The sequence below is a fragment of the Thunnus albacares genome, chromosome 8 (assembly GCF_914725855.1).
Source record: "Thunnus albacares chromosome 8, fThuAlb1.1, whole genome shotgun sequence".
In the NCBI taxonomy this organism is placed as follows: Eukaryota; Metazoa; Chordata; class Actinopteri; order Scombriformes; family Scombridae; genus Thunnus; species Thunnus albacares.
Genome location: NC_058113.1, coordinates 11,521,602 through 11,544,285, shown reverse-complemented (window position 1 = coordinate 11,544,285; position 22,684 = coordinate 11,521,602). Strand labels below are relative to the sequence as shown.

Sequence of the window (22,684 nt, the reverse complement as noted above, 5' to 3'; positions counted from 1 at the left end):
TACTGTTAAATAGATGGCCTGATGGAAGAACAAAATATATTTTTTTTATTAATTATAGGTAAAATATTAATAATTAAACTTTCACATTTTCTTTTTCATACAATCTTAGCTCAGTTGGTTAAGACACATACGATGTTTCAGTGTGAAATACTAAATACCTGTTGAAACCAGCAACCATGAAGAAACATGTTGAACTTTGAATCTGGAAGCTTGTGTTGAACGAAAGAGCAATTTTAGGAGATTAATGTGCCTGAATACTATAAACAGAAATCTGTTTGCTGGCTCGGAACGACACCAGTGATTTGATGTAATACTATATACACACTTACGCAAATGCTTGCAGGATTGCTTTCAAGACGAAAATCTAATTTGGTAAATCACTTTTTCTGCTACCTTATTATTCTTTTGACCTTTAAGTATTTTTGTAGGAGCCGTCATTTAATCAGCTTAGTCTCATAATGCAAAGTTAGTTTCTGTAATTTAGCAAAACTAATTTTTTAACAAAGAGTCACTGATGCCTGGAGCCGTCAATAAACATTTAACCCTTGTGTTGTATTAAGGTTCGAAAATGACCCAGCGCTACTTTTAACAGCAGAGGAAAACCCCCTGAATGATCTGTTTTCAACTTGAAATTTAATGACTTTTCCTAGAGTGACCCTGACATTAGAAAAAGTGAAACCTTGTCTTTCTTCATATTTCCATGAAAGCCGTACATCACCAGGGTACAAAGATCGTCTTAGGCAGTTACAAAATCATTTACACACTACAAAAACACACACAAACAAACACACACACAGGGAATGCAGTCAGAGGCTATAAAGGTGCTGCAGATGACAGTTTCCCCAGTTCTCTCTTTGCTGAAGCAATGAGTGCTGTTTCAGTGCCCAACAGGTCATACATCTGATTTTTTCAGATGTCCAGGAGGAACAAGAGAACAGTGATTTAGAAAAGGAGGAGGTATCTGAAGAAGAAGATGGGGAAGAAAACAACCCAGAGCATGATGCATCATCTTCAGATGAAGAAAAAACATGTCACCTTATGACAACCAGGGCAGGTAGGCAGCACAAAATGTCATAAGGACGACCCCAGGACATCACCTCAACATTCTATATGTTCATCACACCAGCCGTTGAAAAAAATCATCCTGGAGATGACAAATTTGGAGGGTTTCTGTAAATATTGAAACAACTGGAAAAGGATGGATGAGATTGACCTGCGTGTCTACACAGGGCTGCTAATCTTAGCGGGTGTGTATAGGTCCCAAGGCCAGGCCACATCTAGTCTCTGGGATGCAGAGTGGAAGGGCGATTTTTCATGCCATGATGCCGCTGAAAGTCTTTCACACTTTCTCAAGAATGCTACGATTTGATAACCGCGAGTCAAGACCTGCAAGACGTGTGAAAGACAAACTGGCGGCCATAAGAGAGGTCTGGGAGAAGTGGGTGGAGCGTCTGCCATACCTCTACAACCCCAGGCCTGAAGTAACAGTAGATGAGCAACCGGTTCCATTCAGCAGTAAATTCTATTTTCATATCTGTAATGTAAGTGATTTTCACTGTTTTGCTGAAATATCATTGATTTATGTGATTGTTTTCTGTGACACTGATACTAATTACTGATAGTTATCTCTTTTTGTCACTGTCCTCTCTGGGAGTACATGCCCAGCAAGCCCAGATGTGACAGATGGACTGAGGGGACACAATGTCACGTGTGACAATTTCTTCACCTCTTATGAACTCAGCCAGCAGCTCCTGTAGAGGAAGATCACGATGGTTCATACAGTTAGAAAGACCAAGCCTGAGCTCCCCCCTGCACTCCTCGCAACAAGCTTTCCTTCACCCTACCACCACTCTAGTTTCTTTCCTCCCAAAGAGGGACAAGAATGTGGTCCCCTGGTCATCTTCCATAATATCATTGATGTGTCCTCACACAATGTCTTTGTGATATGGAACAAGATCAACCCTACCTGGATGCCTGATAAGCGGAACAAGAGGAGAGTGTTCCTGGAGCAGCTGGGAAAAGTCCTTGTAACCTCACACATTCAAATAAGCACCTCCCCCAGTACAGCAGCCTCTGCAGCGCTTGTAAAAGCTGTTCAGGGGGCTGAATCCACCTGAGGCTGCAGCTGAGGCAGGCAAAAGGAGGATATGCCAAATCTGCCCCCCAAAGAAAGACTGTAAAACAAATACTATGTGCTGCACATGTGAGAAATACATCTGCAAAGTCCATGCACACACACTTGCATACTGTCCTACATGTGCTATTTAGAGTGGATTGATTTACGCTCACGTAATTTTTTTGTATCTGTTATCCTGTTTTATTCTTATTTATTATTGTTGTTTGTGCAGGGGGCAATGGTTCAGAAAATCCAAGAAGTCTAGTATTTTGTAGTTGAATTCATAATTGTATAGTATATAATAATATATCACTATGAAAAAGTTCATAACTGTTTGTTGTTTCCTTCAATAAAATGCATTCAAAACTACTTTCTGCAAATTTCTGCATTCTAAGGCTATACAAGTGCTATCCCTTGCTAAAACATATTAATGCCTATGCAGTACATTTAACAATAATAATAATATTAGTAATAAACCTCTACCTCAGTAAAGAAAACAATTATGACAGGCGTGTTGTAATAAAAACAAGTGTCCACTGATTAAATACAGTCTGCACTGTGAAGAGGGAAAACCAAGATATTTACAAAGATTGTGATGAATGGCAGGTTGTTTCTTCATGCAAAATAGATTTGGGGTTTAAAATTCAGTTAAGCTGCTTTATTTTGGGACTTTAGTGAAGGCAGGTCATTTGTGACCCTTAGGACGAGGGGAGGATACAGAATGTTAGGACTACACAAAGGTTAAGATGGACACTCCTGTGTATCTCTTCAACTACGATTCTGTTTCATAAAATAATTGCGGTGTGTCATCTCTTTACCATAAAATGACATGCTCTCTGAGCCTGTGTGCAAAATGTAGAGGTTTACTTCAGATAATTTCACTGGAAATAGGTCATTACTGCTGTCAGCCTCATATGAAAGCAGAGTGCACAATGAGGCTGGTGTCTGACAGCAGCATTCCAACCTCAGATAACCCCTACAGTTCATAGATGGTTGTTGTTTTAATTTAAGTGTTTGGTTTTGAGGCTAAAGCTATCGCCCGAACAACTGGTCCTATGACAGTTTCCTCATTTCTCAATTAGGCGCAGTGCAACATAGCCATAAGCTACTGGGGTATCGAACATTATGCAGATGCTCCCAGTCACAGCGTTTAGCAACTTGTACCATTAGAAAGCAAATGAAGATACAAACACGGTTGTGGACGGTCAATTGAGAGTGAAACTTTTCTCTTGATTTTTTACTTTGCATCTGTGTATTTATTCATTAATCATCATCAATCATCATCATTTGTACAAAATGCAATGATACAATAGTATCAAGTGAGTAGACTGAAACACATTTGCCAATTGATGGTTTATGTAACACAGAAAGTAGTCATAGGAAATTAGACGTACCAATACATTCTGGTAGAGGTTTGTCCCAGTGGCCCACTGGTTGACAGGTGAGCACTGACGAGCCGAACAGGTAATATCCTGGGTTACAGTCGTAGAACACCACGCTGCCGAAGGTAAAGTTACCATGCTCGATCTTACTCTCACGGATAGAATTGGCAGGGATACCTGGATCTGTGCAGTTCACCACTGTATGGAAAAGACAAAAAGAAAAAAAATACAATTGTGCATACATCTGCGCCATCATGAATTATTCAATTAGTTTAATAATAATAGAAGCATACGGAAAACAGAATACTGACAGTGGTCCAATTAATTTTTATAGCTGCAAGGATATTTCAAGCAAGACACACATTTTCATAGTAATTTCAAGCAAATTACTGTTAGTCACATGATTACTTGTTGAACTAGAAAAGGTCTCTTGACCTATTCCATCATTCCCCTGCTGAGTGCAGTCTTATGATGTCTATTATTGATTCAGTATATTATCTGTATGCTCTTTATAATAATCATACTGTGATATTGTAATAATGATTTGCAGAACTGCTCCTGGCAACATTTCATATACATCAATCTATTGTAGTTTTCAGAGATAATGTCAATGAATTATCGATGTACTTTTGCCAAAGTGAATATTCACTTCTTGGCAGTGTCTCCCAAAACCATTTTATGAATATGTACAATCATCTCTGTCCATAACGTTGCTATGGCTCACTAAGATGTTCATACTGAACATCACACAACTGTATAGCAGGAGATGAAATATAGCGTACAGTGATTCCTCCATTGAACTATGATACCAAACAGGTTTTGTCATTATATTTTGATCATTTGTGTGATGGGTTTCTATTATTACCCCTGCCTAAATTATATATATTTTAGTCATGTATGCTGCATGTATTAAGTTAACAGTATCTGTCAAGAATACTTTTACTTCAATATGACATGGAGAAAAAAAACCCAAGACAACACATTACAGTCATATGGCAATCTGTCTAATTAACTCCACCCAGTATCATCGCTGAGGATCTGACTTTTCTTTCCTGAAGGCTGTGCAGTCTTTTTTTCTTTGGTTGAATCCTCATTTGCATAAATGCTATCTGTCAGCATGTTCACTTCTGAGTTAATAATAGAACTGTTGATGTGACCTGATGAGTGGCTTTTTTCCTGTTTATTCGAAAAACAGGGAGAAAAGTAAGTCCAGGCTATATTAAGCATTGTCAATAATAATAACACCTCATGCCTCCTCTTGAAAATAAAAGAACCAAAGGCACATCTGTTGTCACAAATTTGACAAGCGTCCTTTTTAGGACCAGTTAAAGTCTCCAAAATCACACTGCTGACCAGGTTTTTCAAACAGCTGAAAGCATATGAGGGTGAAATGAAGTTCAGAGCAACATCAAATTAAATCAATAATGCAAATGTGCAACAAAGCTAGTTTAATGTGAGAAATTTGAGAGGGAACAAACACGTATTTTGACAAAGGGAGCCATGACAGTTTAATATGACTTAACTCTTTTGATCTTTTACCAGGTCTGTCTCTATGGTGCTATTCACAGTAATGAAAACTGTGTCTCTTCATATTTGACTGCCAACAAAACCAATGCCAAGGAGAGATATTTTTAAATGGGAAGAATCTGGTAAATCTTGCTTCCCAATAGATCCAGAGGTACTGTAGCAAACTAATTAAAGCCACACTGGATATCACTCAAATTCATTTCTTTCATTTTATGTTTTAATGATCATTTCCTGATCTGTGACTATGTTTTATTGAATTTTACAGTCAGTTAAAATCATATGTATCAAAATTAACACATCTTTACATCCAATAAATATGTGTCTCAAGTGAGAATCCTTTTCAAAGCCAAATATAGGAAAGCTTTTTTCCCCAAGCATTATTAAAATTATTAAAAATTTCCATCATACTGCACAATACCTCTGGCTGATATTGTCTGTATCGGTTTTATTTTGCTAACAATAATGTAAACAGTGGAAAATATTGTCAAAACAAATAAGTATTTCTTTGCTATGGTCACACACAGAAATGTCTGCATTGCTGCTGATTGTAAACACACCGCTAATGAGCCTAACCTGTGCAAACTAATATTGGACATCAATAAAACACAGCCGGCATCTGACACTCCCAATAAGATGTCTTCCACTAAATGTACTTGTACACTTTCTTGCCTTCAAAGTAATCTCACCCTGCAGCAAGCCTCTTGGTAAAAACTGGCGGTAAAAATGTAAAAACAATTTCCCATTTACTCTCTCGTTTCCATAAGTTCTGCCTCAAGCTCGTTATTGCTATTTTCCTGCTTTTGCTCTTTGGCCAGGACTCCAGATGCTGCTGTCTGATGCTCTACCAAGAGAACAGACAGTGACTTTTCTTATCCAAATTAATACATGTGTGAGCACCACCTCCATCCATTCTGCTTCTATGTCTGTGCCTCTGCATGCTGGCGGTCACTGGCTGTTGATTTCTGAATGATCATGACACAGTACATCTGCTGGCTGCTGAGTTCTTGTGGTCATTCTGGCTTTTGATATCTGAACCATCACAAAGCAGCAGCAAAAGCCACTGTATTCTGTTCCAAGACTTTAGTTGGATCCTACTTCTGCTTATTAGCAGCTACCTGGCTCCACTGATGGCTAGCCTGATTCACAGAAGCAGACTTAGAAGAGGCTTCTGTTATCAAACATTAAAACACATTTAGTTGAAGTGATACACTAAGAGCCAGTCTCTTCAGAAAGGAATCATTGCAGATGGTTACTTAGCCTTGACAATTGAGTAAAAATGATGCATCTGCTGGTTCCGAACTCTTGTACTACTCCTTGCTTTTGATTCCTGTCTGTCTTAACTGAGGCAATGTCGGTGATCTGAGCCTTACCTAAACATGCTGGCAGAGACAAGTGGCTTTTTGGTTCAACTGACAGGATACATCTGCTTCTTTCTGATACTTAAAGTCAGTCTAGCTGCCAATCATTTATCCCTGCAGCAGTCACTCTGTAGCTGGACCCTACCTCTGCATGTCGGTGGCTGCTGGCTCCACTGGCGGTTGGCCTGGCACTGGGCTGTAGAGGGCCCCTCCAAGGTGTAGCCTTTGTTGCAGGAGAAGCGCACCACGTCATTGTAGTTGAAGCCATCACCTGTGGTGCGGCCATAGATAGGGCTACCTGGGTGGCCGCATGTGACAGCTGAAGTTGACACACATCATTCAGGGATGTGAGTGAAAGGAGGGAGGTAGAGAGGAGGATAGGAGATGAACAGCAACAACGAAGGAATACAAAGAGAAGGGAAAAGAGGAGGGGAGTGAGAAAGGTAGAGAGTGTGGAAAGAGGGAGACCGAGAGAGAGGAAAAGGGAGAGAAAATTCAATAAACATGATCGATATGTAGGTGATATACAGTGACACCTATCATAGGTATATCATTACCATATAATTAACCTTCGAGGACAGCAGGGGAATTAGGAATCAAGACATGATCTCGATTAGGAGAGGGTGAACAGCACATTTCAGTGTGTCAATAAGTCAATAGGAGATTGAGAATCACATTATGTGGCCATGTATTGACTATTGACTTCAGCAGTTCTGAAAGGAAAGGAACAGGAACCTGTGGGAATTGACAGATGCTTTTTAACAGTGTTACATTAGAGTGATAAACACATTTTTATTTATTGATTTAAATACAATTCAATAATACAATCAAATCAAATTGCTGTTTCTTGTGAATAGAAATTTACATATTCAAAAGGGTTCCTTAAAATGTATTCAAATTAACACTGAGGACTGGAAAACAAAATTGTTCCCATCAGCTCTTTTTCCATCTGAGCAGTAGTGTCTATAGTGAGAAATTCAGAAATAACCAAGTGGTTCTTCTCAGCACACAAACAGGCACATACTCTGTCCAACTTACTTTCAATCAATTCACTGACCACTTCTCTGAATCGTGTGACAACAAACGCACACGACCACAGCAATTCTCTCTCTTTCCCTCAAACACAAACACACATAAACACACATCTGATTCCTCTTGCAGTCAATCAGCCAGGGAGATGGGGTGCTAAAGTACTTACAGATACAAACTGGGAGCTGTCCGGACCAGTTGTGGTCCTGCTGGCAGATCCGCACTGAGGAACCAATGAGCCTGAATCCGGGGTTGCACTGGTAAACCACTGTGTCTCTATAACCAAAGTTTTCCCCGATCACCTGCCCGTTCACGATGTGCTCGGGAACGCCACAGTGACCGGCTGTAGGACGATGCGAGGGGAAAAAAACAAAACTAACTGTTAAGATGTTTTATTGTCTCCTCTTGCTTTCTTCACATATATCTTTTTTTTCTCAACAAGATCATGTTTTGTCTATTGCCTTTTGAGACTTGGTCATGACAAAAACAGTCCATCCTGGAACTTGGTGGTGCAGTCAATCATTCATATGGTGAAATACTTTGGTCCAACTTCATAACATTTGGGAATAATAGCCTGTAGTTCCACTAATGGACAATAATTGCAGGGTAAAAACACAATTTTGATTGTGTTATCAGGTTTGAATAACTTTGCATTTTGACAACTGTATTATAAAATGAAATGAGGAAACTGGCAATTTAAAAGGTCTTGGAATTATAATGCTGGCAAACAAAATTAGTGTATTCATGAAACATATTGGATTTAGAGAGCATTTTTCAGCTCATTATCTCTGAATTATTATTTCTAAATTCATACTGGCTTCAGCTTCACTCGTGGTGATAACTCAGCTTTTCTCAACTACAGTAGACAGAGATACGCATGTGGAACTCCTCAAAATCTGTGCAATACGCTCATGCACGTAATCGTATTACTTTCAGCTACAATAAATCCCTTTCAGAGAGGAGGAATCTTGCTGAGATTTCCACTGCCACTTAAAACCTGGGAAATTGCCACTGACTGTGAGTCTGATTTCCCTAATTCACTCCTGCACCCAGAAACCCAGCCGAGCATTTTATTATCACACTCCAGTTGAGAGCAGCCAGATTCTATGAAGATAGTGCTGAAGTAGGCTACTATACTGAGAGGTCCCTGCCTACGTCAACCCTGACAGCCATATCACTGAACAAGAGAGAGGTGCCCTTCCTTTAATGAACTGAACCAATCTTGAGCTGAGCTTGGAGTGCTGGTGCCACAGGGTTGATAAACGGACTAATGCATCTGCCAGGGAAACAGTCACATTCTGCTGCTGCGTGGGTTTGAATGCGGCTCAAGTAATTACATATGTCTCATTTTCTTCGACGGCGCGGAGATGTGATGAGCTGTGGTAAGCTGAGCTGTAGCGTATTTTCTTGTTTATACATGTATGTTAACAACATGCTGAAATTGTGCTGGTGCAGCTTGGCAAGTGTCTCATAGTTTCAAGGCCAGCTGTGGCTCTCTAGCTGCTCTCTCACATTTAACATTTAAGAAACACCGAATCACACTGACTCAGAGGCTGTACAGCATCCTGCTCCAATCCACTAAAGGCAGTTGCCAAAAGTGATTGCACATTTACACAACAATTTTTACCTTATGATCTCCACAAGGTCTCAAGCAGACCCCGAGGAAAATATAAAGTGGCGGTGTTGAGTATCAACATGATGGCAGGACCAAGACAAAAAAATTGTACACCTTTCTAAGTATTTTACAGTCATTAGCCATAAACATTTATAGCCACCCTCTGCTTCCCCATCTGGTTCTATTCTGGGCATGTTGGCCCAGCCACAGAAGCTCATACTCTGTCTGAACAGATTGTCAGCAGTGTTTGACCAAGGTCAAGGCAGTCTTTTTTGAAGTTAAAGAGAACATTTAGACCCTGCTTACCCAGGCACTGAGTCTCCATCCCACTCCAAAGACCGGACAGGAGACACTCTCTAACAGTAGATCCAGTTAAAACATAGCCCAGGTTACAGCTGAAAATGGCCGACGCTCCAAAGGTAGTTTGGGTGCCAATTTTCTTCCCATTAGGAGGAGTGGGCAGATCGCCACAGGAAATGACTGCAATAAGATGAAGAGGATAGTAAAAAGAAGAGGAAGGAGATGGAAGAAGCAGGGAATGAAAGAACAAGATGCAAGGAGAGTGAGTGAGAAAGAATACGAGAGAAAGAAAGAGGAGACAGAAGTTGGCTTACATCTTCAGAGTCAATGGGAGAGCACAGTCATTTACACCCATCTTACTGACCTTAATGCGATAAAAGAGTGACCTGTACTATTTCATGGGGAGGATAATAATGGTGTTTTCCTTTGTCCCAACATCTTTCATGATGCGGGCTGGCATCTCCTTTTGCCATTACACTGGCTATTCAGCTCTTTTGCTTTTCAAAAAGTAGTTCCCATGGCAGCATAGAAAGCTTTTATTTCCCATTCCCACAATAAACATTATCTAACATAGGCTGAGACACAAATAGGTGAAGAGTACAAAAGCACATCATTGAGCTGTTGATTAAGTGAGCTGTGAATAAGATTTTCATTCTTGCAGTCTTATAATGTCACAATCTATGAATCTAGTGTACCTGAGGAAAGGCAGGACATAGATTTTTTTCAATGTAGGTGGACAGCAATGTTCACTTCCCTTCTATTCAATTCCATTCTATGAAATTAATGAAACACTTATACATTGTGTTTCTGAGAAGGAACTCAAGCTATATACGTAATAACAAACATCATTCTTTTGGTTCAGTCTTCCTTTGGTAAAGTCTACTTCGCTATGATTTGCGATTATGAAGTCACAAGTCACTCACTTCTACATCGAGGCCTTTCACTTCTCCAGCTCCACACCCCATTGGCCAGGCACTGGATGTGGGCAGGGCCAACACGGTAGTAACCGGGGTTGCATGTGAAGATTATTTTGGTGCCATACTCATAGTGGGAACCGTTGACTATCCTCCATTTCCCGTGGTCCAGAGAGAAGGAGCTGAGACTGGGGCACATCATAACTGTGCCAAAAAAAAAAACAAGAGGGGATACAGAGGAAAGTGGACATAGTTAGTTTTGGATTATTCAAATGGATTGACTTCTGTTTCAGTTTCTTCTCTTATTTCTGGTATAGACACTGCCAAGTCAAAACCCATAAACATATGTAACAACCCAACAGTGTAGTGGAAATACAAATTTCATCAGTAGAATAAACTAATCCATGTGTTAAAATGTAAATAACTACTTTTCTACAGTTATACAAATGTTCTTCCACAACAAAGCTGTTTATGAATTGGCATTCTCAGAAACCAAATGAGTTCCAAAACAAACTCAGTTTCCCTTTTTGCTGTGAGACACATATACAGCTGGGAATAAACATTGGTCTCAATAGTAAACAATGTTGTCAATCACTCCTGACATTGACTTTCAAACTTGGGAAAGTTGCACTGCCATGTAAAACAGTCACCCCAGCAGGAGCAACAGATTTCCCCTCTAACATCATTCTCTCTTTCATCCGTTTCATCATCACTAGCCAACAGGTTAGTGTTTTTCTCATGAAAGAAAGACTGTAATCACAATTTGTGGTTTTGTTGGGACTGCGATCTGTATTTCACTTTCTGTTACAGAAAAAAGCGTTTTGTGTTTTGTTAAAAGCGTTTGATACTCCACAACGTCTCCAGAGGATTTCTCAAACTTCCTGTTTGGAATACAGCTGTCGAATTTATGAAATCAGTGTCGTCTCCATAACTCTCTCCTAACGATGCAATGGTTCTTGCGGTTACCCCATTTCTCTAAATCACCGTCGCACCTCCTCTTCAGCCCTCCGCCTCCTCCTGCAGCATCCTCTACTCACCGATGCATCGAGGTATCTTGTTGTGGTTGCTCCAGGTGCCGTCTGGCTGGCAGACTGTGGTCGTCAACTCTTTGGAGGAGAGCCGGTAGCCGCTGTTGCAGAAGTAGGTCACCCGTGTGCCGACGGAGTAATCAGCAGCGAGCACACCTCCGTTCACTGGCGCACTGGGCACACCGCATGACACAGCTGCAGGCGGCAAGAGGACGATTGTTGACACACATGCTTAAGCGCAGCACAAGACACACACTAGAGAGATCTGCAGAGAGTCGCCTGGTAAACACAGACATGGTAAGCGGTCACATACAGTCACATTTTTGTGAGCCAGTGCTAAATACACTTGTGTGTGTACTGCCACCAGTGTTCAAAGTGCAACCCCCTTTGTGGTCCACAAGAAATGTAATGTGTTATTTTTTCAATTTATGCAAGCAGCTATTTGTTTTCTTCATTTTCTTGTCAAATGGTTTTAATTAAAAAAGTGTTAAAATCCAAAAAAAGAAATAACCGTGCTACATTGTCACTAAACAGCCCTGGAGATTTCTGAAAATAAACCTTATTCATGGAAAATATTTTAACATGTCACAGCAGGAGAAGCACAAGTGTAATTAATGACATTAATAATGATTGCATTGGTGAGTGAGTTCCACAGCCCTGGTATTTTGCATGCCAGCTGACTGGAATGGCTTACTGGGACACTTAATGGAGCTGAGCCATCATTAATAAAATAAGATGCACTTGTGCTTTTTCTGTTATGACAAGTCAAATCACTCACTGCAAAAGTGCTACATTTCCTAAAATGCAAAACAGTACGCCTACCACCACCAGTCAACATTTTAGGAAAACAAAGATATTTACACCCACCTAACGCATTTATAATAATTATGTGGGACTGCTTTTATCTTGTCAATACTCTATCAAGTCAATTGCTGTGCACATTTTAGGGCTACTGAATCAATTAAAGTGTTCTTGAAATCTCACTAGCTAGAGAAATCCATGGAAATATTACATAGAGGACTGGTCCCTTGAGGAAAAAGTCATCCAGCCACCTCAATGTGGAGGAGGTCTAACACACTGCAGAGAGATATCTAATCAAAATGAAAGTCCTCCATAAATCTGACAAAGTTTTAGAATGTTTTCATACAAAGTTACTTTACAATTAATGATACTTGCAGAAATAGTTGATATTTTGGATTTTATATCCTTACCATTTGTCAGCAGATAACATGAAAACACACTAGTGACTTCCTTTTAATGATAATGATCAAAGTGACTAGTGCAACCAATAATGTAACTGCATAACTTCAGCGGCATCCTCTCCTTCATACGAAGTATGAAACACTCACACATAGAAAAACTCCCACACAGCGCTGCGTCCTTGCCCCTACACGGCGTGAATCTGGGTTACCCTGGCCTCAGAGCTTAAACCAGACAGAAACCTTAAGATAGTAGGTTTCAAGGTGTTTATCATCAGAGCCAAGTCAGAGGGAGTGAACAGAGCAGGGAAACCAACATCTGCTGGGCTACACTAAATGGGAACAGTTATGCAAACACGCACATCATAAAATGGAGCAGCAATGGTAGCTGCACACTGTGAAACATCAAAGGTATGAATCTGCCAACATGGCCTGCAGCCATTACATTGCCCTTCACCACCCCATGAGAGAATCAATCAACATTCATTTGTGAATACTGCTAAGTCACAGTCCAAATCACAAGCACTAAAAATTTCTAAACCTAAGATGGAAAGTTTGACTGAGTAAATTCTTTAAGACTATCAAAGTTTAGAAAGGCAGTGGACCTGAAACATCATTTTAGGTCAGTGTTCTTTCTCTGAGATGAATGCGCAACACTGGTACATTCATATACTATACATTCTCAACATATCGTACGATACGGATTGGAGGGAATGAAAAGCTGAACATTCTGTAATGTAATCTCGACCCTCTAGCAGATACCAGATGGACAGCATCTGTATGAATATATTAGTTCATTTGCAGACATGGTTTGGTTTATGTGCTTTGGAAAAGCTGTGTGCAATTATCAAACTGACGGAATCAATCGCAGGTGTGAAGTGTTTTTAAATCATGTTAAAGTACATGACATACATTTTGATTTCACTGCATCATGATAAAACGCAACTGAGCACACCATCTGTTGCTATTTGCTGCTGTGTGAGTGTGTGTGTGTGCTAGCGCATGCAATCATGCACATGTAAATGCACACATTCACATGTGCACATCAAAGAACCCAATTAGTTACGTGAAACCCAACAGCAGCAGACACTGCATGCTAATGGCGAGTTAGCCAAAGTAATTTGAAGAAGTGGAAATTGACAGAAGAAGGGTGGATTGATTTCTGTTTCCTTTCCACCTGACAGAGTACTGGCTCTCAATCAGGCTGGATTCAGTTCAGCTGCTAACAACACAGGAAAAGGGCTTGGGCTGAGACACACGGGAGCCTTAAGCACCTGTCGGTCTGCCTACTGAGCAGAGGGGTGCAGAGGCAGTGACCAGAAGAACACGGAAAGAGCTGGGCTGAAGTTGGAAATAAAGGGCTGCCAGGGCCAATGAGCTCACCTTGACACGCGGGAACTGGAGCATCCCAGGCGTAGTAGCCGTAGGTGGTCTTCTTGCACACAGCTGTGCCCTTTCCGATCAACTTGTACCCCCTGTCGCAGGCCCAGCGCACCATGCTGTTAAGATGACCCCCGGTCTGGCTGACTACAAAGCCGTGCTGTGGGGAGTCTGGGGTACTGCAGTACATTGCTACAATAGATGGACAAATAGGTGGGTGAAAAAAGGAACAGGGGACAGGAATGGCAGGGCAAGAGGAACAGGAGACAAGATGAGAACGATTTCAAGGAAAGGGGGATAGAGAACAGATAAGTAGATATTAACAGTGAAAGGGGGAAAGGAAGCAGTGAAAAGGACAGGATAAGAGGCATTAACATAGCTCCTCTAGAGAAAGACTCAGGTGAGCATTTCTAGTCCCAGTAAGGCTCCCTTTTAAATGCAGAAAGATAATGAGGGAAAATGCCTGAGGAGTGTCACATCTATTTAGCGCTCGGGCCGTGTGCCACACAGCAAAGGAAGTCCTCAAAATCACATTATTACTATTCCTCTCTGGCCTATAGGCACACACATATTCAATTTGTTTTAAAACATGCAATATGGGTGCATCCTGCAGTTATTTGTTCCATAGCCATCTTTCAGCCCATCGAACACAAAAAAGGTCAATTTGATTTCCAGAATATGAGCGCCGAATAGCCAATGGGACAGAGAAATCCAGGGGAGGGCTGTGTGCTTCACAAATTCTTTCAAACACTCCTTCAAATCAGCATGACCGTGAGATAGCAGGGATTTAAGACGGAAAGACACATACTGCAGTTTAAGTCAGTTCGTGTTCAAGTCAATCAAGTCAAGGAGGAGTTTTCTTTACAAAATTCATCACACCGACTTGCTTTCACAGTAGCACTCTCGTGTATTAAATATAATGGAGAGACAACATGAAAAATGAATGTCTTTTGTGCTTTTTTCATTATTATTGATGCATTTCAAATGGAATAAGATTCCCTGTGCTACTCTTGCTTAGCACCACTTGCTTTATTAAAGATCCAATTAAGAATTTAAAACCTTTTGAAATTAAGGAGTGCAAAACAGCATGCAAGCCTTCCTGTAACTTTCTTCTTGTGTTATGGTTCGTGCGTGTGAAAACATCTATTGTGAGCCATTATCATTTCTGTGGAAATTCCGAGTCTTTTTGTAAATGAACTGGTATTAAGAACTCAATAAACGATACTCCCGAACAATCAGAGCATACTGTGATAAAAATCATGGGGTCACATTGTATTCACAGTAATACACAGTAGCTGCAACAGAGAAGGTTCAATCAATATGTGCCCCTATTCAGTGTTATTATCTGTTCAATTAAAAGTCTCTCTACATGTTGCATGAAATATAAATGCACATATTGTAAACCCATGACTTTTATCACTTTTCTGCAGTTTAAGATACAAAATATATTCGAATAGCACTAATAAAAAGAGAAAATGATTATAAGCTGGATACATACTTTGATACTCACCCACGTATCTGATGTGGAAACCTCTGCGGTTGGTGCCGTGGTCAGAGGACCAGCGCAGCAGGAGCTGGTGGCCCGTGGTGGTCAGGCTGAAGGGTGTCTCTATGTCACCGCTGAGTGACGCCAGGTTCTGGCTGTAGATGTTGGGGCCTGAACACGGAGACATACGCAATAGATCCACATTAAAAACAAGCATTCACAGTAAAACATATGCATCGTCCGCTTGTTGGAACACATAGCATTAATCACATATATGCTAATAAGAACATCAGACCAAATATCAGCATAATTTCTAAATGCTATATAATTATGGCATCATATGGTTATAGTTATATGGTTATCCACATCATTTGAAGTGAAAATTAGACTCTCAGCTCTAAAATATCACATTCAGAACATGAACAAATGCTGAAATGTTGCAGCAAAACACAATAAGAAAGAACAAATGATTTGCTGAGAAGCACTAAAATTCATAACACACGACTAAAATATCAATCATTTCAGTTAATTAAAATTTTTTGTATCTTGCCCACTAATTTTTTTTTACCACAGAACACAAAGACCAAAACCCCAGTGAACCCACCATCAAATATTTCCAATATGTCAAACTCCTTTTCTGTCTGGAAGAGTTCAAAGTGCAGAGTGATGTTGTAACCCTTCTCCACGTTGATCAGCCATGAGCACATCTGGAGGTTAGGGTAGTTTTCAGGGTAGCCGGGACTCAAGATTACGCCCGTTGAGTCAAAACGCACTTCATGGGCTGGACATTGGACTGGGAGGGAGAGAAAGAGGTTAAGAGCAAGTCAGTGTAAGAGGACAAAGAGAGGGAAGTGGCACAATAGAGAGAGTGAAAAGAGGAGAGGGGAGAGAGAGTAGTCGAGGAAAGAGGTGAAAAAGGAGATAAAAGGTCAGTGGAGGCAGCAAATCGTGGAAATAAGAGGTATAGGAGGGAATGGAAGGCAGAATTAAGGAGAAAATGTAAGAGGAGGGAAGGGAAGGGAAGGAATATTCCACTGTGACAGTAGAAATTACATTGAAAAAAAAAAAAAAACTAGTCCTGAAAAAATTACATTTCAGTGAGAATGATATTGGTGAGTCTGCTGTTGTCACCAAGCTCCCCTGATATCAATCTATCAAATAATAATACTCAGTAGGCAAGACAGCTAATTTTGTATGGAAAAACGTGTGCGTGTGTGTAAGTCTGTGTATGTTTATGTGTGTGACTTCATGTGTATCAACTCAAAGGATTCCCTTCATTTCCTGTAGAGTGGCATTTCTGGAATACAGTCTTTTTTCTTTCTTTCTTTTTCTGCTGCGAACAGACATTTTGACTTCAGGGCCACTAGTGAAGAAACATGACGCATATAAAAGGTTAATGCGAACAACTGCTCAAAATAAAAAGGTCACTGGAAACAATCGGACATATATCAAGAAAAAAAAAGGAAGGAATGTAACACAAAGCAGTGTGAACATTCCTGCTGGTGACTCACTGCGAAAGTTTAAACTGGCTGAACTAGAACAGCCTTTGGCTCAAGGATAACAGCCATACTGTATATGATCTACAGAGAGTCAAAGTCAGAGATTTTCTAAATAACAACGCGCTTCGCACAATACACCAAAAGCTCTGTGTGAGTGCCGAGGTCAAGAAAATTTCCCATTACATTTTCTCAACATCAAAGAAAATACTGGAATCAAAGAAAAATAAATATGGAAATATAAACAGAGTAGCATCATTTGTACGCGGCATGGCAGAGAATCAACATTTATAGAAACACAGTACTGTATTCATTATGAAGGCAACAAATAGCAACCGGAGAAAGTAAATTAGCAATTCAATATCAATATAGCAATATTTCTTCGCTAGCATTAATTGACAGTTTGAGAGACATGATCAATATTTTTCTGTACGTATTTGTCTGACGATTTACCCGATCAGTCGTTTTTGTTTTTTCCTTTTTCAAAGTAGTCATACATTTGTATTCATTTTCAATCGCTGTGCTATCTTCTTTTATTGTGTGCTCTGCAACGGGCGTATACTGTAGAAAATCAAAAAAAGAGCTACAGAGCTGCTTCCTACTGTACATGAGTCAACACTAAAAGATCAAAACAAAAGAGAAATGTGTAGGCTGAATTTGCACTTTTAGTCTGATAGAAATGATACTTTGAAAAGAAAATATAAGAATGTATATGTTTTACAGACCACACTGGCAGAAATATAAAGAAAGTTTCTTTTCACATTAAGGGAGGGGAATTCCCTGACCTGCTACATCACACTTCACAGCACTGGGTGGACGTGAGTCAGTCGGCCATTTTATAGCCAATTTCAATTTACAGTTTTTTTTATTTTGTTTTTATTTTTTTTTTTACAATTTATTGTGTTTGTGCCATCAGTGTTCAAGAAGCTGTTTGTGCTGTCAAGACATCATGTCCACACTTTCCTAACGAAAAAGAGAAACTTGAGTGCTTTCCTACGCCATTAACAGACTCAATTTAGCATTTGTGATGAAAACCATGGTTCAGTGTGGCACTCGTATTAGGCAGGAGAATTATGACTCTCACTGATGATATGATGGAGCTCAGAATGGGGTCTTCAGTTGGTGCAGTGACATCAATTCACATGACTGCTTCGGTTTCATGCTTTAGATCCAGTTCTGTTGTCAGGCAGGAGCCTCTGCTTCTACTGATGCCAGTGGGAATGTTTGTCATAGAGCCAGCATAGATTCAAAAGAAAATGTGTGAAATTTGTAAGTCATTGCTACCAGCATTTTTTAATTTCAATTCTATATCATTTTCTCTCACAGTAATACACTGGGGCTGCCAACCCGAAAAACTTCCATGTACTTCATACACTACACAGGTTCCTCTTCCCTGCAGCGTTTTACCATATTGTATTGCTTTAAGATATACATAAAATTGGCTCACTTGACAAGATCTAATGTGCCGTACATAGAGCCATCTATCTGGTAAGAGTTTGTTATTGAAATAATTGAGCCCCCAGTACTTGTTTAATAAGCCAACGTTGCCAGGCAACAAACACAAGTCTATCCAGTAAGCACAGTTGTGGCTTACACTGCTTTGCCTCAAACTTTAGGTGCAGGGATTTAAAAAAAATGAATCATGAGAGGCTTAAAACAGTTTTAGACACCTCAGTGCTGTTACTTTTTGAGATGGGTTTTACAATCCATGGTACCATGATAAGGACAGGAAGCTACAGTTACCCTAAGAGCAAACTGAAGCTTAAAATGTATTCATATGGTGGTTTGGCTATACTACAAATAGAGACCTCTGTACCTTAGTGTACAAAAATGCAAAGCAGCACAGCTCTAAATACAATTGTTTAAATACAATCCAGAAAACGTGACGAACTACAGCATTTCTAATTCCATTTTATCTTTAAATGAGACACCATCTCATCTCAAGGGAATCAGCATTAAACAATGTGGTACATTAACTGACCATCCATGTCCTCCTGGAACTCTTACATACAGGTAACTACTTCGACTACTCATACTATGCAGAAGCTACTGTGTCTTAAGACATGTACACATATTGTTATCCATTATTTGCTAGAATGGCATGCATGCCAACATGATTTGTTTAAAAAGAACTGGCATCCGCATTTGTTAAATTTTGCAAATACTGCGAGACGTGTCTTGGAAAAGCCTCGTGCAAACTACTAGTTGTTTGTTCTTTCACTCAGCACACTGTGAGTATGGGATGACAATATCATGACAATGGCTGCTACATATTGTCAGCGACAGAGACATTATACAATAAAAGGTTACATATATATATAGTGAAGTTGAAGTTAGAGGATTTAAATTGTTTTTCATTCGATTTTTTGACAGACACATAAAAATCAATGGGAATGTGAAGATATGGAGCAATAAATCAACATGTAATGTGTTAGATTCAAGCGCAGAGTGGCAGATGGTGTACCAAGCAAACACAGCAGTCAACTCAATTGTGGCACAATCCCTGATCAAAGCTACTGCATAACCTTCCTCATAGGCTTTCATAAAGACAGAGCCTGGGGAAATATCTTAAAAACCAGGGGTATTTGGGGGTGAAATTGCATAGCCATGCAAGGACATTTCAGTGTTATCTTATAAGCATAAATTGACAATTAACAGAGGGGTTGACAGCAAACAAAGGCAGAATCGGTGAACACAAGAGAATTCTTTATCTTGCCCTATCGGCAAGCTGCCGACAGGAAAAGGCCCCCTTACAAGCTTACTGTAGCAGTCTCTTGGATGTGAATAGCAGGTCAACTCAAATTAAGTTCAACTTTACATGTCCCACAGAGAGCAATTAGTTTCGTGCTAGAGGTGGCACAAGGGCATAACATATCCAACACAAGAAAATGTAATGAATTCTTAACTCCAATAATGAGGTGATCCATGAAAATGTCAGACAATGAAATACTAACTCAGATGTCCTAAAATAGTTCTTACTATGCTCAAGGCAGGTGATAAGGAGCAGTCCCATCAAGATATGTATGATGACTAAGCATTTAACACATTTTGTTGCACTTTAAATATGTCTATCATATACAATGCTCATTTCACTGTGCGTTTTATTATGTTTTTCCTAAGCACCTGCTCGTTTTAGGTATGTATTTGAACAAGTGCAACCGCTTTATTAGACTCGTTATGTTTTATATACAACATCTCATTTGCCTAGTTATCCATTTAGCACAACCTTACAAAGATCTATGACTGCCTATATTGTCCAACATCAAAATAGTTTCAAACATCTCAAATACTGGTATATGATTGATTGCTTTGCAAAATGAAATCAGCTGAAAAGCAATGTTGTTTTCTACCAGAACAACCCACCATGCTTTGCCAATCTGGATTTGGCAGGTTAATTTAGTTGCTCAAATTAGAGCCTCTGATATGATTTCAAGTACATTATGTGAGTTTTAGCTGATAGGAGCTAGATGGTTTTGGCAGAGCTATGTAGTCAGTAACACATGAGGAGGTGAGCTGGCAAGACCAAGACGACAAGAGAGTTTGAAATCTCCTTCAGGACTCTCAAGTGATTGACTGCCCTCGCTTGACACAAAATAAACAGATAAAATTATCCTAAATTCTTCCTATTATTGCTGATCTGCTAATTTGGTCATTTTCAAACAAACAATGAAATAAAGCATTGGAAAGCATGTCTCTGTAATACCGTTCATGTCTGGCTTAATGTGATACTGTATGCCAGACTGGTATGATGCAGTATTAATGATGCTTTTCTCTCCTCTGTTTCCTATCTCTGTTCACACTACACCATCTAACAAGCTAATAAAATGCAGCAAGACTTCATACCCCCCCTGTACTTTTATAAATCATTTATTCAGAAAAATGCTAGTCGGGCCAAATGCAGCACACGTAAAAGTCGACTTGTTGTTTTCAAGACTCCCAAACATGCACCTACTGTACATCAATGCAAATTTTGACCTATGTCAGTGCACTAACAGAGCTATTCTCAGGCAGTGCTGCACGTAGCCTTTATAAATAAAGTATAAGAATATGAGTAGATCCAGATCCTGGCTCAACGGTCAGGTCACTTGTCTTCAGCTTTGTGATTACTTTTTTTTGCTTTACTTGTTTGGTACATTGCATATACAGAAATGGAGTCAGCCAAATTTTTACTAGTAAGAGCAAAACAATGTCAGCCACAAAACTGCTACAGGGGCGGAACCATGATGTCAGGTCAGACATCAAATAATAACAGCTAGGGATGAACAAATAGGTTCCAAATCACTAGTCCTATTCTAAGATGTTTTATGAATGCAGGCTCCGGGTTTGTTGATAATCTGTCATGCCATGATCACAAGTCCAATGCGATTACTCAGTTTCTAGAAATAAAAAGACAGAAATGCTCATCAACTCAAGACTTGTAGACAAAGGACTCCGGGCACTTCAAAAGATGCCTATCCACAGGGAATAGAAGGTTTGAGAATGCTCTGTTGTCTTCAGCGGGGATGTATTGGCACGACAGGCAGGCTGATGGCATTTGTTTTTTGGTCTAAACAAAATCTCTGATGCAGACAACAGACATTTTGTTTCCTTTGCTTCTTTTTTGAAAATCCATCGTCTGAAGAAACATAGGTAGGAAAACATTTTACATCAATGAAACCCACGGGGCTATTTGAACAGGGATTAAGGGGTAAAATATAAGCTCACCTCTCTTTCCATGGAAAACACAGTGTAACAACAGCTATGACTAGCCACCATCTACCTTGTTACATTGCAAAAAAAAACACTTGAAACCCGCTGATGTGTAATCTTTTTCACACAGATTGTTCACAGTCAAGTGTTGGTTCTAGTGGAGCGCAAGTCTATGATCTTGGGTCAGTAGTATGCCTTCTCTTTGAGTCTTGATAAATTAGAATAGAGATGCTGTTTGCCACCAGGAGCCTGTTAGAAGGGGCCCTGCTGGCAGCCTGTTAAATGATGCATCAACAGTGGGTGCTGCAGACTGCAATCAACCTTGGCAGGCAGGTGTCAAGCACACACACAAGCACACATTATTGATCATGGATACTCATACACCTAAGTGTGGCTGCACGTGCACACACAAAGATTTAAATACAGACAAAAGAACGCATACACACATGAATACAAGAATATATATATAACAACACACAATAAAAACCTCCCCATAGACTTCGGCGTATATTGAATAAAACCAACCTTGACAGACTGGTGGGGGTCCATCCATCTGTAGCCTCTCTCCAAGTCGACAGGTCAAAATCTCACTGCCCACCAAAGTGAAGCCTGGCAGGCACGAGTACCGAATAATGTCCCCTGTGAGGTCATTTACACCCGCAATCGTATAAACACACACACACACACACACACACACACACAAACAAACAGACAAGCCACAAGTGGACAAAAAAAAAAAAACACATCCATCCATTCATCCGCCCACCCAACCACACAGAGCTACATGTTAGTAAAAGCTTCCTCAGTTCTAGCACTTGAAATAGTAATCAGCAACACAATTTCTAATGAAGATTGACATCCCCTTTGCTAGCTGGAGTACTGTAGGCACTTCATTACATTACAGAGCAAAACACTTGTACACACATATGAAATCTGAATTACACTCAGTTTCAAAGACACAAAGTGAGGCAGCCACTAGCCATATGATTTCTACTTCATTTTGCTAATCACTTTTGAACACTGAAAATACAAACAGCTTATATGGAGAGCTAATTAGCTTTGCCCTCAAACTAATGTTTTATTGCATGAAGAGATGGAAAAATGTAAAAAGAAATAAGGAAATGCAAGGCGGACGAAGGAAAGAACAAAGAGCAAAAAAGAAAGG

At 39.9% G+C, this 22,684-nt stretch overlaps 1 protein-coding gene across 7 annotated transcripts in view; it reads right to left on the bottom strand.

Moving 5' to 3' along the window:
• LOC122986830 (CUB and sushi domain-containing protein 3-like) overlaps nt 1-22,684 on the bottom strand; it is a 235,381-nt gene that overhangs the window by 57,759 nt on the left and 154,938 nt on the right. For 6 of the 7 annotated variants that reach the window (XM_044358248.1, XM_044358249.1, XM_044358251.1 and 3 more), the window contains 10 exons: nt 22,045-22,158; nt 15,939-16,127; nt 15,347-15,505; nt 13,852-14,040; nt 11,279-11,464; nt 10,251-10,445; nt 9,334-9,507; nt 7,582-7,755; nt 6,529-6,702; nt 3,511-3,696 (listed from right to left, as the gene is read on the bottom strand). In XM_044358248.1, coding sequence (XP_044214183.1) covers nt 3,511-3,696; nt 6,529-6,702; nt 7,582-7,755; nt 9,334-9,507; nt 10,251-10,445; nt 11,279-11,464; nt 13,852-14,040; nt 15,347-15,505; nt 15,939-16,127; nt 22,045-22,158 — 1,740 coding nt within the window. The remainder of the gene's footprint in view (nt 1-3,510; nt 3,697-6,528; nt 6,703-7,581; nt 7,756-9,333; nt 9,508-10,250; nt 10,446-11,278; nt 11,465-13,851; nt 14,041-15,346; nt 15,506-15,938; nt 16,128-22,044; nt 22,159-22,684) is intronic. The other variant, XM_044358250.1, reaches the window with a different exon arrangement.